The sequence below is a fragment of the Eubalaena glacialis genome, chromosome 3 (assembly GCF_028564815.1).
Source record: "Eubalaena glacialis isolate mEubGla1 chromosome 3, mEubGla1.1.hap2.+ XY, whole genome shotgun sequence".
Lineage (NCBI taxonomy): Eukaryota > Metazoa > Chordata > Mammalia > Artiodactyla > Balaenidae > Eubalaena > Eubalaena glacialis.
In genome coordinates, this window is record NC_083718.1 from 193927480 (window position 1) to 193942145 (window position 14666).

At 64.4% G+C, this 14666-nt stretch overlaps 1 protein-coding gene across 1 annotated transcript in view; it reads left to right on the top strand.

Annotated features, from left to right (window-relative positions):
• Positions 1–14666, top strand: part of MORN1 (MORN repeat containing 1) — a 53798-nt gene that overhangs the window by 30639 nt on the left and 8493 nt on the right. Inside the window, exons 11-14 of the mRNA XM_061184161.1 lie at positions 3716–3745; positions 4079–4101; positions 9760–9890; positions 9999–10072. Coding sequence (XP_061040144.1) covers positions 3716–3745; positions 4079–4101; positions 9760–9890; positions 9999–10072 — 258 coding nt within the window. The remainder of the gene's footprint in view (positions 1–3715; positions 3746–4078; positions 4102–9759; positions 9891–9998; positions 10073–14666) is intronic.

Below are 14666 nucleotides of genomic sequence, written 5' to 3' on the forward strand. Positions count from 1 at the left end.
TGCTTGGGGGTCGCTGCTGTCCTGGAGGCCTGGCCTGGGGTCCCCACGGGCGGGGCAGAGTCAGGACAGGGTGACGCGGAGGAGGGGGTCGCCCCGGGCCTGAGGGGCTGCACTCGTGGGCCTGTGAATGCACGTGTGAGTGCATACCCCAGCTGAGCCTCTGTACACGGGTGTGAGTGTGTGTGTGCACCAGAGCGTGGAGGGCCTGTGCACGGGTGAGAGCGTTTCCCTGAGTCCTGTGTGCGAATGAGGCCGTGTGAGTCGTGTGCACACTCGTGTGTGTGCATGTAAGTGTGTACTCGCACCCCTCCGTCAGGGCCTGCTTCCCGGGAGCAGCGCGGGGAAGGGGGCGGCCTCCTGCTCCCAGGTGCCCCGGCCCACCTGCTCCCAGGTGCCTGGCAGCTGGAGCCCCCACAAGCCCTTTCTCGAAGCCTCAGAATCAGCACCTTTTCTTTTTAAAGGCAGTTTTCAGCTCTGTTCCCTCCTTCCCGCCGGGCCTCGGGCCTCATGCCAGCCCTACCCTGTGCAGGGGAAGGAGGCCAGAGGCAGAGGCGGTGTGACCTGGGCCGTGCCCCACACGCCAGCCACAAGCTCTGCGGCCTGATGGTCTCCTAGACACAGCGACAAATACCCCTCCACCCTTTTCTGGAAGAACGGAAGCACATGAGTTCTTTGTTGTTGAGAAGCACAAGCCCCCAGCCTGAGGCTGACTCAGTCCCCTCCGGAAGACAAGCTCCTGCCCCTGGAGACCCCAGACCTCCAGAGGCCCAGCGAGAGCCCCGCGCCGCAGTCCAGGCCTCCTCTGCCTGCTGACCGCCCCCTGCAGGTGGCCCTCACATTGGAACGCAACCGCCGGCTGCCCCACTTCAGGCCATTTCATGGCCCCTGAGGCCTCTAACCAGGGCCGTCCAAGACCCCCAGGATGGATGTCGTCAAAGTGGCAGCTTTAGAAACAGCAACTTCCCACCAAGTGAAAGGACACATCACCGCAGGACAGACCTTGGACGCAGCGTCCTCGGGCCCCTCCCCACCCCCACTCCTCCACCCAGGACGAGGCCGCTGCTTAGTGAGCCGCGTGCAGGACACAGAGAGAGCACACGGGGAGCACAGGGGCCGCCGGCTGCTTTCCAGTCTCTGGCCAAGGACTGCGGGGACGGACGGGGACCCGTGGCTTAGTGGGCACCTCCAGGGGCCCCCGTGTGGATGGCCGGCAGCTCACCTCGCCCTGCAGGGCTGGGGCCCCGGCACAGTCCTCCCCCGGGCCCGTGGGGCCTGCCCAGCCTTGCTCTGCCAGGCTGCGTGCAAACGGCTTGGCTGAGGGAGCCTCGTGGAGGCGGGGAGTGGGCGGGGGTGTCAGAAACAGGCTCGGAGAGAACCCCAGATTCGTTCCCCAGCCCTGGCGGCTTGCCCCTCGTGTTCCTCAGAGTGCCAGCAGGCCGGTCTGAAACCATCAGCGTGCCCTCGAGGGGGCAGGACGCCCCAGCGCGATGTCTCTGAAGAGGGGGAGTTTTCAGCCGAGCTTCGGTGCGTACAGAGCATGCAGCTCCTTTCAGACAGAAACACAACTGGCAGCAGGAATGTGGCAGACAGAAAGCTCGGGCTGTAGGAACACGCATCCTGCCCCTTCTGAGCGTCCAGAGAGGACGTGGGCCAGTGGGGACGATGGCCTTGCTTCACAAAAGGACGGGGCAGGGCTTCCCTGGTGGCGCAGTGGTTGAGAATCTGCCTGCCAATGCAGGGGACACGGGTTCGAGCCCTGGTCTGGGAGGATCCCACATGCCGCGGAGCAGCTGGGCCCGTGAGCCACAACTACTGAGCCTGCGCGTCTGGAGCCTGTGCTCCGCAACAAGAGAGGCCGCGATAGTGAGAGGCCCGCGCACCGCGATGAAGAGTGGCCCCCGCTCGCCGCAACTAGAGAAAGCCCTCGCACAGAAACGAAGACCCAACACAGCCATAAATAAATACATAAATACATAAATACATACATACATACATACATACATAAATAAATAAAAATTAAAAAAAAAAAAAAGGACGTGGCAACACCAGGGTCGGGCTTCTCCTCAGTAACCGGTGCCGTGGCCCCAGAGGCGGAATCTGCTGAGCTCAGCCCGGGGTGGCTGCCGGGGCCCAGACCTCGCTCTGCCGGGGGTCCTGATCCACAGCCGCCCACCACACGGACTGGAGATTCCAAATGCCCACCATGCCCACCCCTCCCAGGCCAGGCCAGGTCACGGTCCCCTTGCTAGCCTGGAAATTCTCGAGTTTGAAAATCTCTTAATAAAAAAATAAGCCAAGCCTCGCCCCCGGGCGGGTAAGAGGGCCCAGTTACAGATGAGGCACTATCGGTGAATTTCTGCTTCCGGGGCTGATTCTCAGGCCCGTGTCTCCACCCCAGGTGCAGGCAGCCTGGACAGACGAGGCTGAGGTGGAGGAGGGTGCCCTTGCAGGGGCTCCTGAGGGACCTGCGGGTCCAGCCCTGGGATCTCTTCAAAGACAAGATCCGTGCACCCGCCTCCACCCCAGTGGTGCCTGCAGAGCAGCAGGGCCCCTTGGCTGGAGCTGGCTGTCCTCAGTTTCCCCCTCCATAAATAGGGAGACAACGACTCCTCCTCTAGGCTGAGGTGAGGGTTAAATGCGTGTAAACCACATGGGAAGAGCTTAGCAAAGGATCTGGCCCCTGGAGAGTGTAGAGTGACCGTACTGTGGATGTGAGAACAATCCTGGTGGTGACATCAGTAATGGTGATGATGATGGTGATGGTGAGAATGATGGTGGTGACAGTGAGGATGGTGATGATGGTGGCGATGATGATGGTAGTGATGATGGTGAGGATGATGGTGTTGTTAGTGATGGTGGGGATGGTGGTGATGGTGGTGATGATGGTGATGGTGGTGATGGTGATGATGGTGATGATGGTGATGGTGATGATGGTGATGATGGTGGTGGTGATGATGGTGATGATGATGGTAGTGATGATGATGATGATGGTGATGGTGATGATGGAGATGGAGGTGGTGATGGTGATGGTGATGATGGTGATGGTGGTGATGGTGATGGTGGTGATGATGGTGATGATGATGATGGTGATGATGGTGATGGTGGTGATGGTGATGATGGTGATGGTGATGATGGTGATGGTGGTGATGGTGATGGTGGTGATGGTGATGGTGGTGATGATGGTGATGGTGGTGATGGTGATGATGGTGATGGTGATGATGGAGATGGAGGTGGTGATGGTGATGGTGATGATGGTGATGGTGATGATGGTGTTGGTGGTGATGGTGATGATGATGGTGATGATGATGATGGTGATGATGGTGATGGTGGTGATGGTGATGGTGGTGATGATGGTGATGATGATGATGGTGATGATGGTGATGGTGGTGATGGTGATGATGGTGATGGTGATGATGGTGATGGTGGTGATGGTGATGCTGGTGATGGTGATGATGATGGTGGTGATGGTGATGGTGGTGATGGGGATGATGGTGGTAGTCAGGGTGGTGAGGACAAAGCAGCAGGCAGACCTGGTCCTAAGGACACCTAAGGACTGAGGCCATAAGAGCCAGGAGGGACTGTCCAAGAGAAGCAGGCTTCACTCCTTGGGATGTCAGCAGCCAAACAAGGCATGGAAGGAGGCCCAAGGGGGAGTGTGTTTGGGGATGGAGGAGCCAGTGGAGGTGGGCAGCAGGGAAGCTGGAGAAAAGCACAGGCAGATGGGGGCCCTGGGAGGTGGGGAGGAGCCAGGAGGAGATGGAAGAGGCCCCTGAGTCTGGCGCAGGTTGGGAGGGACTCTTGTGTGGCAGCATGGATGAAAGGGGGAATGGGAACTGGGCAGGAAGGTGGGTGTGAGGGCCCTGAGCCCCTGGGGGCAGAGGCAGCATGAAGGGCTGGAGCAGGGAAGCCAGGGCATCACTCGGCTGGAGAGCTACCACTCGCTTCCTGTGTTCTTTCTCGAGGAGCCTGGCTTCGTTTTTCTGTAACAGAAACAATCCCCACTTGGTGTAGGATGCTCGCAGCCGGATCTTAGATGGGTTGAGTTGTCCAGAGGGTGCCAGGTGGGGTCAGAAGGCAGGACTCCTGGTGGATGTCTGGCCACGCCTGGGGGACAGTAGCCCGTCCACTCTGGTCCCTGCCGGCTCCAAATGGACCCACCTGCAGGGTTTTGAGGAGGCAGCCGTAGCCTTTCTTACCTCCTCCTGGCCTGGACCATCCCCTGGTACCAAATGGTTCACGGGCGCCAGACTTGATTCCTGGCTCCAGGGTCAGGAGGGCAGGAGTGGGAGGGTCGAGGGGTCCCTGCTCGGCCTCTGGTCACCTGTGGGGCTCAGGGCGCACTCGGCTCTCCCAGCCACACCGCTCACCCCATCAGCCAATAGGACAGGCTGACCCGTTAGATGTCAGCAGCTCGGAGCTGCACTTCCCCACTGCAGGCATTTCTGTCACTCTCATCTCCCTGGACAGGACACACACGTCCACTGCTGAGGCGAGCCCCTGCCCATGGGGTCCGCTGCGTGGGAAGTGCCGCTGCGACAGCTCCGCAGGACGCGGACGGCAGGACGAGTGTAGGGGAAGCCTGTCCAGACATGCAGAGCACGCCTTCTGGCTGGTTCGCCAAACGCACGTGGAGGAGCCCCAGACAGGACCCAGTGAGAGTGGGGGAAGGCACTTCCTCTTTCTCCTGCCCTCCTCCCCACCCTCCAGGAACAGTGGCAGGGCTGGGGAGGCGTCCCTCAGAGGTTTTTGCCAGACGTTAGGAAGCCCTCCGAGGCAGACACCACCAACAGGACCAAGGCCCCATCTGTGAGGGGCGGCTCCATCTGGGGGGCTCAGCATCCTCGGCCACTTCCCCAGGTTGGCAGCAGGCGGCCCGTCCAGAAGGGCACGGGCAGCGGCCCTGGGGCTGGAGACCTCCCTGGGCAGGGGAGTGTGAGAGTCGGGACATGTGTGCACGCGTGCCTGTGTGTGCTCACGCATGCCACGTGGGGAGACAGCTGACAGCGTCGGGGACTCTGGACAGAGGTCAGCAGGCCTGGTGGCAGGGGAGCCCGGTACAGATGCCCCCATGCCCTCTCTGCCTGTGCCCGGCTGATGAGAGACCCTCCAGGCCAGACCCCAGGCCACAGCAGAGCTGTGTGCGCCCACTGGACAAACGGGGGTCGGGGGGCTGGCACGCAGCCCAGAGGGGACCCTCACCGGGGGCCTGGGCGGCTGGAGAAGGGGCCCGAGGGTGCCCACCTGGCCGTGCACAGCCCTAAAGGATGCCTCCCCCCACCCCCGGTCATCGAGACCCAGGGCCCACGTGTCCTCCCTGCATGGACCTCCCTGCTTCACTGGCTGCCCAGGTGCTCGTGTGTCCCTGTCTCTGTAACCCGCCAGCCCCTCGCTGATGGAGTCTGCCCTGAAGGCTTGCGCGGTGTGTCTGGTCACCAACAGACGGGATGGCTTGTCCGCTTCGGGCTGATAACCTCTCAGGGGTTTGAGTCTCGCAAATGGAGGAAACATCCGGCCTAGAGCTGGCTCTCCCCCGGGGAACAGCCAGGCCTGCACGAGGTCTCTGCGCCTCTCGCCTCTGCGTCCTACACAGGTGATTAGCGAGTCTAATTGAGTCGGCTGTAAAAAGATAATTGGCATTTCCCTCCCGGAGAGGTCAAGCTGCCCGATCTCCCTGGCCGACAGTGACCTTTATCTTGCTGATAAAGCCATAATTGTTGTAATTAAAATCGACATAAAGGCTTCAGAAGTCACTCCCCAGAGCTGGAGTCTCGCGTCTGCTCGCAGGGCCGCCTGGCTGGGGAGGCCCCAGCAATGCGCCAGGAGCAGCCCCAAGGGCTCTGGAGGCCAAGGCGGGACCCCCCCCCCCAGGAACACTGTCCCCTTTGGAGCATAAGGGGGTGAGGGCGTTTCTTCCTCTTGCGTGGCATCCTCAGGGCCCACGGAGTCCAGAGTGAGGGCTGATCGCTCTTCAGGGCATTTGATGCACTTGAAGTGGCCTCTCGGCCCGTGCAAGCTCGGCCAGGAGAACGGCTGGCTGGCCTGTCCCCAGGGGGGCTCTGTGGGGGCAGCGCCGTGGCCTCGCCGTGTGCCTGGCGGTGTCTCTGCACTGTCTGTTGTCAGAAGTGGGGTCTTGCCTCCCGTGGGGGGCACCCCCCTTTCCTGTTGGTGGTTCGGCCTCTCGCGACCAGGTTGGCCACAGAGCAGGCAGGGTGAGGAGGGGCTGCGGAAGGGGCCATCGCACCTGCAGCAACGTCCTGGGGAGGGGTGTGGGCAGGGGCCAGCAGGGCCAAGGACCAGAAGGCTCAGCGGGGCTCAGCCGTAAGCGAGGACAGGACCGGCTCGTGCCCAGGGTGCAGGCGGAAGTCGGCCTGTGGGTCTGGTTGCGGGTCCGTGTGCTGGAGCGTGAGGCATGTACTGGACAGCCGGAGCTGGGCCGAGGCCGGCGGGGCCGGACCTGAGACGGTGGCCGCAGCGCTGCAGGCAAGGACGAGGACCAAGAGGGTTTGGGGAAACCAGTATCGGGCAGAATCGAGGGTGTCGCCCAGGTTCCTGGCGGAGTAACCAGTGGATGGTGGGGCCCGTCACCAAGGGGGGGACCGAGCTGCAGGAGGGGCGAGAATCGGGTCTGGGGGACCCAGAACGCCAGTTGAGGAGACAGTACGCGGGGGTGTCCGCAGGGAGCTGAGACAGGTGAGGAGAGGCCAGTCCGCCCCCGGACGGCACATCAGGTGTCCCGCAGAGGGGCCGGGAAGGAGGCAGATGGGGCGGCGGGAGGAGGTCGGCCATGGCTGCTGCCGCTGCGGGTGGGGGAGGCCCGGAGCCTCCGCAGACGCGGAGCAGCTTGTGCTGACCGCCCCGGCGCTCCAGCGAGGCCGACCGGTGAGCCACCGCTCCTGGCAGGAGGGCAGAATCCGCGAGGCCTCTCCGCGCCTGCTGTGAGCTCCTCGCCTCCGTCCCGGGGGGGTCCAAGCCCCCCACGAGGCTTTGGGCCTTCTCGAGCCCCCCTCACCCAGGCCACCATGCATCTCCGCAGCCTGTCTCCAGCCGGGCCTGGACACCACCCACCCCACAAGCGCTCCACACCGCACCTGAGGACGGGGTGGCCGGGGACGGCAGGCTTGGACATCACACAGCAGAGCCGACAGAAGCTGAGTGACCCAGTGGACGGGCCAGGAAGCCACCGTCCAGCCAAGACAGAGGAGGCGGCCGGGAGCATGTCTGAGACGGGGGTCAGCGAGCGGGGCTGAGCGTGGCCAGGCCGGACTGTGCTCTGGGGGCAGCGGGGGCAGCGGCCTGGCTCCATAGAGAGCAGGTCGAAGGGCGAGGAGGACCCTGGAGTCCCACCGAGGGCAGAGCTGGCAGCAGGCGGGCAGTGCTGGGGCCCGCGAGGTCGTGGTGGGCACGGACTGCGTAGTGGTTCAGAGTCGAAAGTATTTGTGGCAGAGCTGGCGTCGCTGGGGCTGCTGAGAGCAGAGGAGGCGCGGGGGGGGGGGCGGCGGGGGGGGCACGGAGGCTGCCCGGCTTCTGGCTCAAGTGCCTGGAGTGGGTGCCAATCACCGGGACAGCGGTGGGCAGATTGGGGGGGTTCCCCCTGAGCAGATGAGGCCGGCAAGTGGAGGCGGCAGGAAGCGGCCGGGTGTCCAGCACGGGCAGCACGTGTTTGTGGGGATGGGCACCGCTCAGTCTCCTGTGTCCAGGATCCCAATTCCAAAGGCTGCCCCGCCGCCCGCCCCTCCTTCCCCTGTGGGGCCGTCCACTGGGGTCAGATGCACTTCCCAGCCCCCAGTCCCAGGCCAGGGTCCAAATGCACCTGAATCTAGGAAGATTCCCTCCCAGGACTGCAGACACAGCTGCCGCTGGGGTTTAAGCCATTTCGTGCCTGGCCTTGGAGCCCCCTGCTCTTCTGTCCCTGGACGGCGCACGGCGCGTCCCGGGGGTCGGGAATGCCCGCCCTCGTGGCCGAGATGGAGGCGGTCCTGAGCCGCCATCGGGTTCGCCATGCCCTCTCCCCGCCTCGTCCACCCCATTGGTTTCTGAGACCTGGGCTCCGAGGCTGCCTGTGATGGTCGGGAGGACGGGCCTCTTCAAACAGCCCCGTTGGCACCCAGAGCCGGGGGGCGGCAGCTCAGGCTGGGTGTGGACCGTCCCCCAGCCCACCCCCCGGCCCCCGGCCGCCAGCCCCTGGCAGTGGCGTTTTGCGGGCCCAGGTCTGAGGTTACTTCTCCAGGAGGGACGGCGGCCCCGGCAAGCCCAGCTCCACCTGGCGCCACTAGCACGGTCACCTTGTCAGAGCACAGCGCAGGGTCTCTATTGTCCAGAGGTGTTGATAAAAGAGGCAGGAGAAGTTAGCGCCTCGTGAAGCCGCGTGGAAGCCGGCGGTGCGTTAAGAAATGGAAATGATGCCGTCAGCAGCACAGCTCCTGTCGTTGCCCAGGACGTAAATAGTGTGAGGGCAGCACAAGCTAATGAGGGGAGGACGTTAGCAGAGAACGTCCTTGCGGAAGGGAAGACTTTCCTTTTTATAATGTGCCATAATGATGAGATGAAGACACCTCCGAGAGAAATAGTTCCCCACCTGTAATTTGGAAATTCTTCTGGGACCCGTCTCCACCTCTCCCTGCAGAAGCTGGGCTCCGGAGAAGGCGTGTTAATGCCTGCGGCCCCAGGGCCCCATCCAGAGCATGGATGAGAGACGCCCCTCCACTCACCCAGGGGCCCCCCCACCAAGGGGGGGCCGATGAAGGGTCCACCCTGCAGACTCTGCTGGCAGCAGCGTCCAGCCTCCTCCCGGAGGCTCCTCCCCACTGGTGTGCGTGGGCAGAGGGTGGGCAGCAGGGCCCTGAGTCCAGCCCCCGTAGGACAGCGGGCCTGACGGGCCTGTGTTTGGGACGGTCCTGGGGTGACCCTGCACCAACGCCACGTCGCAGAGTCGGCTGCAAGCTCAGCTGTCGGCCTCTGTGCAGAGAAGGCAGAGTGCGGCGGTGGGGGCTGGGGCTGCACCCGTCTGCGAGCGGCCTGAGCACGGGGGCGGGCCTGCCAGAGGAAACGCTCCCTGTCGCCTCGCACCTTGGGGCCCCGGGGGGGGGAGGGATGGAGGAAGCCGGGGTGAGGAGCAGTCCCAGGGGGGCACCCGTTGCAGGACAGGCAGGCTGAGCCCAGCCCTCTGACATTCTCCAGCACTGGAGGGCGTCAGGGTCTCCTGGAGGGCGGCCGCAGCCCCATCCATGCTCCTCGCCGTCACGGGTGCGGTCTGACGTCACCCGCACCGGGCAGCCATCGTCCAGCAGGAACGTCCTCTGGTCACACGGTTCAGAAGCGGGCGCTGGGCTCTGCCTGGCCGAGCACGAGGCCTCTGACCTGCGGCCTGCCCAGGCCTGCCCCGGGCAGCCAGAGCCTCAGCCGGCAGGGGCCTTGCGACAGGAGACCCTCCCAGCCCCAAAGCATAGCCTGCCAGGCCTGGTGGCAGACCCCAGATGAAGGGGCGTCAAAGGGCCGTGGCCCCCAAAGCGTACCAACCGCGGAGCCTGCTCCGTCTCACCGGGCCTGGCCTGGCCCTGCCTGGGGATGGCCACGTGGCCCCACTCCGGGCAGTAGGGCCAGCCCCCAGGGCCCCCGTGGCCACCATGGCCCGACCACCTCAGCCACACAAGTCACGCTTCAAAGAGGCCACGTGAAATGTTCTTCCCAACTTTTGTTTTGTGGCACTTAAAGAGCCTTTTCGTTCTTCATTTTTCTAGAAAACCTCTTTCCCCTCAGCTGGGGGACACAAGCCCCGCTGTCCTGAGGACCGTCGGCCAGCAGAGCGAAGCTGCGCCCAGTTCTCTGACGTCCGCCTCGGGCCCCCTGCACCCGGGTACCACCCCATCCTGTTCCTGGACAGCCTCCGCGAGGTGAGGCAGGAGAGCCCCACGTGGCTCAGACACTGAGGCCAGCGCGGGGGGCGGGGGAGCGGAGCACCACGGGGAGCCCCTCCGAGCCCCACCCGCTCCTTCTATAAGGTGGGCAGCAGGCCCAGAGGCCTGGGCTGCAGGAGGACGACGCCCACAGTGCAGGACCCGCCAGGAGACAGCAGGTAGGAGAGGTCGACCCCACTCCCGGGTGCCTGGGGGCTTGGTATGGCCTCCCCATCAGCTGGGCCACAGGCAGGGCCTCCCAGGTGTGTGCACTCGAGGACAGGGGGCCCTTCTCCACCCGCCTGCCCGGTGTCCCCAGGCCTAGGCATGGAGGCCGCAAGCAAGACCTCTGTCTGCCCTGGAATCACACATGCTTCCGTGGCCTGGGGCGAGGGGAGGCCGGGGCCTGGTCCAGGACGGCGATGTCCCCGCAGCACCGAGGGCCTCGCCTGGGATGGGGCAGTGGGGGTGGAGCCCCACCGGCATCCCGCGGCTGTCTCACGTGGGGACTCGCTCAGCCGGGCCCGAGGCGTGTGGAGCAGAGTGGTCACAGGGGATCTCTTCCTCGCGGGGCCTGCGGGATGCTCCAGCGTGTGGACAGAGGCCGGGGGCCACTGGGCAGGGAAGCAGGCCCTCAGGCGGTGGGTGGGCACCATGGGCTGGCGCTTTGTCTCCCCACATCCCTCCCTGCCCCTCACGGCCGCTCAGGCCACCGCCACACACCCTGGGCCGTAACCAGCCCATCCTACAGGCCGGGAGACCGCGGCTCGCCCAGGCTGAGTTGGGGTTTCTGTCTGACAAAGTGGGCAGGGCTGTGTGGGAAGGCGAGGGGACACCCCTCTGCTGTTCCTTCTCAGACACACGCTCGCTGCAGCGTTGACCCTGCCCCGCGGGAGGAAGGCTGGATTCCAGAGAAACTTCCTGGGACCCCCTCACCCGCCCCCGCCAAGCCACACAGCCCAGCCCCAGAGGCTCGGGCGGGACTGACCCTCACCCCTCTCCAGACCCGAGTGCCTGGGAGCCCTGAGCACGGGGCGGCCCTCCACGGAGCCGCCAGCGCCCCGCCACCTGGGGCCCCCTTCACGGGTGGAACCTATGAGGTGTGGCCACGCGGATCAGACCCGGGCTGGCAACTCGGCCACGACACCCGGAGAATACAATCACCGCTCCTGAAAGATAGGAGCCCTCCTTCCCGAGACAGGCAGCCAGGCCCTGGGTGGGCGGGGAGGGAGGACACGGCCCCTCAGAGGCCGGGGAGGGGTGCCAGGCCCTCCGAGACGCTCGCCTGCCACCAAGGCCCGGCCTCCGACCCGAGCGTGAGGCTTGCCAGCCACGGGAGCCAAGGTTGGGGTGCCGTGGAAGCCTCTCGCCGCCAGCCCAGGGCACGCGTTGAAATAGCCACACAAGAGCAGAGGCCCGTGGGCACAGACGCAGCAACAAAACTCTAGGAAAAGGAGAAACGCAGGACAGATGGGCAGGGGGTCCGCAGCACCGCCCTGAGACGCCGCAGCCGCCGACGCTCCCTGCGATTAGCTTGTTCATCGGTGACGCCAGCGGGTGTGGGACGGGCCGGGACACTCGGAGGCTGGCACGGGGTCGGCAGGCTGACAGGCCTTTGATCCCACTCGCCAGGGGGAGCGGGGGTGCGCCATTTCCAGCAGAAGGGGCCCTCCTTCTGTGTCGTTCTGAGTCACGGTTTGTGAATTAAATATGAAGCTCACTGATAACCGGAGAAGCACAGACTCAAAACAAAACAAAACAAAACGGCAAGATCCCGTGAGACACAAGACCTCACGTTGCCCAGTGTTTCGATCTCGGGAACACACGTGCAAGCCAAAGGCTGAAACACCCTAGGAATAACTCACAGAACTGTGCACAGACCCAGATGCTCAGGGCAAAACTGAGCTTGATTTGGTAACTGTGGCAACCCGGCAGCTGAGGTTGATGTGGAAACGTCTGATTTCAGCAGAAAGAAGCTTCTCACTGTCCGATTCTTCTGAGAAGACAGGGGAGCGGCCAGCTCCTCCTCCCGCCTGCCGGCTCTGCTGAGGGCTTTCCAGGCTCTGGAAATGAAATGCCCTCTGCTAGGGTGGGTACCGCCCCAGAAGGGCACGTCTGCATCTTACAATGCCCCATGCCCACGTACTGGCCCGAGTGTGAGGCCTGGCCCATTCTCCCCGGGGAGCCCCATCTGAGCTTGTTCTCCGAATATAGAAACCCCGGAGAGATATTTTTAATCCTGAATTCTCCCACAGCTCCTGGGCCACCCCCTCAGCCAGGCCAGCTGTGGAGGGGCAGGGCCCCGTATGCAGAGCTCCCCACGGGGCCTGGAGCTGCCACGGTTGAAGACACGTGCCGGCGTGGACAGGCAAACCCCGACCTGGCCCCGGTGCCCCGGCCCGAGCCCACCTGCCTGGCCTGCGTCCACCTCCCAGGCCCCGGGGCCAGTTCCTGCAGCCGTGAGGTCCTTTTCCCCCGCAGACCCCAACGCCCCCACTGCCCAGACGCCCTGTGCTGACGGGCATTGGCCTCAAGGCTTCCTCCAGGGCCCCAGCTCTGTGCCCCCGAGTCCCGGACCTGCTCTGGGTCTGCGTGGTCGCCAGCCCCATACAGGGAAGAGGTGGGGAGCCGGCCAGAGGGCCCCAGCGCCTCCTGCTCTGTGCTATGGGGCGCCGGCCGTCCTGGTCCTTGCCCACCACCACTTCCTCGCGCTTGTTCAGGCGTCAGTGCCCTGTGCCAGCCTCCACACCTGCCTCTGGACCCAAAAGCCCACCTTTGGGACTTCTAAGAAACCCATCCTCTCCAGCAGCCGGCTCTGGCAAATCAGAAGCACCTGGGCCTTCGGGTGTGCACTGAGAATTCTTGCAGAGCCGTGGACATTTGGTTCCCGCTGGGCCCACTGTCCCCACCCCTGCCAGGAGGCACAGCGTTTGCACAGGGCTCCCCGCTACCTGACCGGGGCAAAGTGACACCTCCTCCTGACACCCTTGGAGGCCCCACGCGGCGGCCAGGTCCCAGGCTGGGGCTCAGGTTTGTGAACGACAGACCCACGGGGGGCGGGGGGGGAGAAGGGGCACGTGGGCCCCTGCAGCCGGCGGGTCCTCCTGAGTCCTTAGTGCCTTCTGCCCCTAATGGTCTCACCAGCAACACACGGCGGTTCCCTCCCCCACCAGGGCCACCATGGAGCCACCATGGTCGGCTGGGGGACCCCTCGTTCTGTAATGGGCAGCTGGCCTGCAGGGCCTGACCCAGACGCCGAGACGGGGTGCAGGGCCAGTCGGGTCTCCCGCTGGCCCCCCACCCCACCAGGCTGGCTCAGGCAAACGCAGAGGCCACAGGGCCATCCCCCGTCCAGCAAGGCCAAGCCCGTCCTGTGTCACCATCCGCATTTCCGCATTTGTTTATTGACAGTCTGCCTCCCAGCCCTGTGGCAGGGGAGGTCTGTGGGGGGGCAGAAGGAGGCAAAGCCTGGGAGGGCCAGCACGGGGGCCGCCCGCGGGTCTCACCCTGTGGCAACCCTGGGGGCACAGACCACCGGTCACTCCTGGTACAGCCCAAGGCTGCCGAGGCCCTGCCAGGGCCACCCCAGACGAGGCTCTCCCCACTCCCTCTTCTCCCCCCGCAGCAAACCCCAGAGTCGCCGTACCCCCCCGCCGGGGTGGTTACTCTCTCAGACGTGTCCATCACTCTTGCTAAAGATGCAGATATTGACAGAAGCTGATTGCAAACTGCCACGACTGCCTCCTGCTTGTTCCGAATCTCGGGCCAACTGGCAAACACTTGCCTGCAGACAAGGTTCCTTGAGGTGCCAACAGTCTTCATGGGAGCGAGACGGGGTGCGTGGATGCCTGGCGGGTGCAGCCCAGCCCTCGCCCTCACCTCTGGTTGGCAAGCGCGCAGCAAGCAACTCTGGAAACCCTTTCCGTTTCCCCCAAAACCCCGTCCACAGGGCCCTGAGTTTGGGGCCATCCGACACCTGGCCGTGACCATGGAGCCTCCGGGCTGGCCTGTAGGTTTTGGCCTCTAGGTGTCGGACCCCAAGGTCCAGGAAGGGTGGAAGAAGCCGCTGAATTCAGGTGGCCGCCACCCCCCAACCCAGGGTGACCCAGGAGGAGACCAAGGGTAGGCCGGCGCTCCTCAGCTTCCGGGGCCCGCGGAAGTGGTCCAGGCGGCCGACTGTGGGGCTGGGCCCAGGGCGAGCTGACCTTGAGGCCCCAGGGCCACTTGACCCTCAGAGCAGCCCCGGCCATGCCCACAGCCCGCATGGCCCCCCACTCAGCCGCCACCTTCCTGCCCTCCTGCCCCAGAGCCCCTGTGTGTCCTCCCCTGGTAACCCCTCAGACCCACAGGACACCTCACGTTGTCACTTGTTAGCTTCACCCATCGTCACCATCCAGAGGGTTCCAACAGTAGACAGGGTTGCAAAGGTGCCTCTCCATCCCCACGAGGGCTGGGGTGACACAGGCCCTGTAACCTCAGAGCCGAGCGGGTCTTTATTTCACGTAACAAGGGGGCACGTTCAAGGGGAACCAGTTGCTGTTTGTCACAATGTTCAGGTTTAATTAAATTACCTTTGTGCTCCCTAAAGTAAGCCTTTCAGTGGCGGGAAGGGGTCCCGCTGGGGCGGACCGGCACCCTCGGCCTGGGGGTCGCGGCCTTCCCAGAGCCTGGCCGGCAGCCCACCAGGCCCCTGCCCCTCCGCAGACACGCTCTGACCATTTGCTCCTGGGGGTGCATGCCCGCCCAGGGAAGGGGCGCCCAGCCCACCGGGGG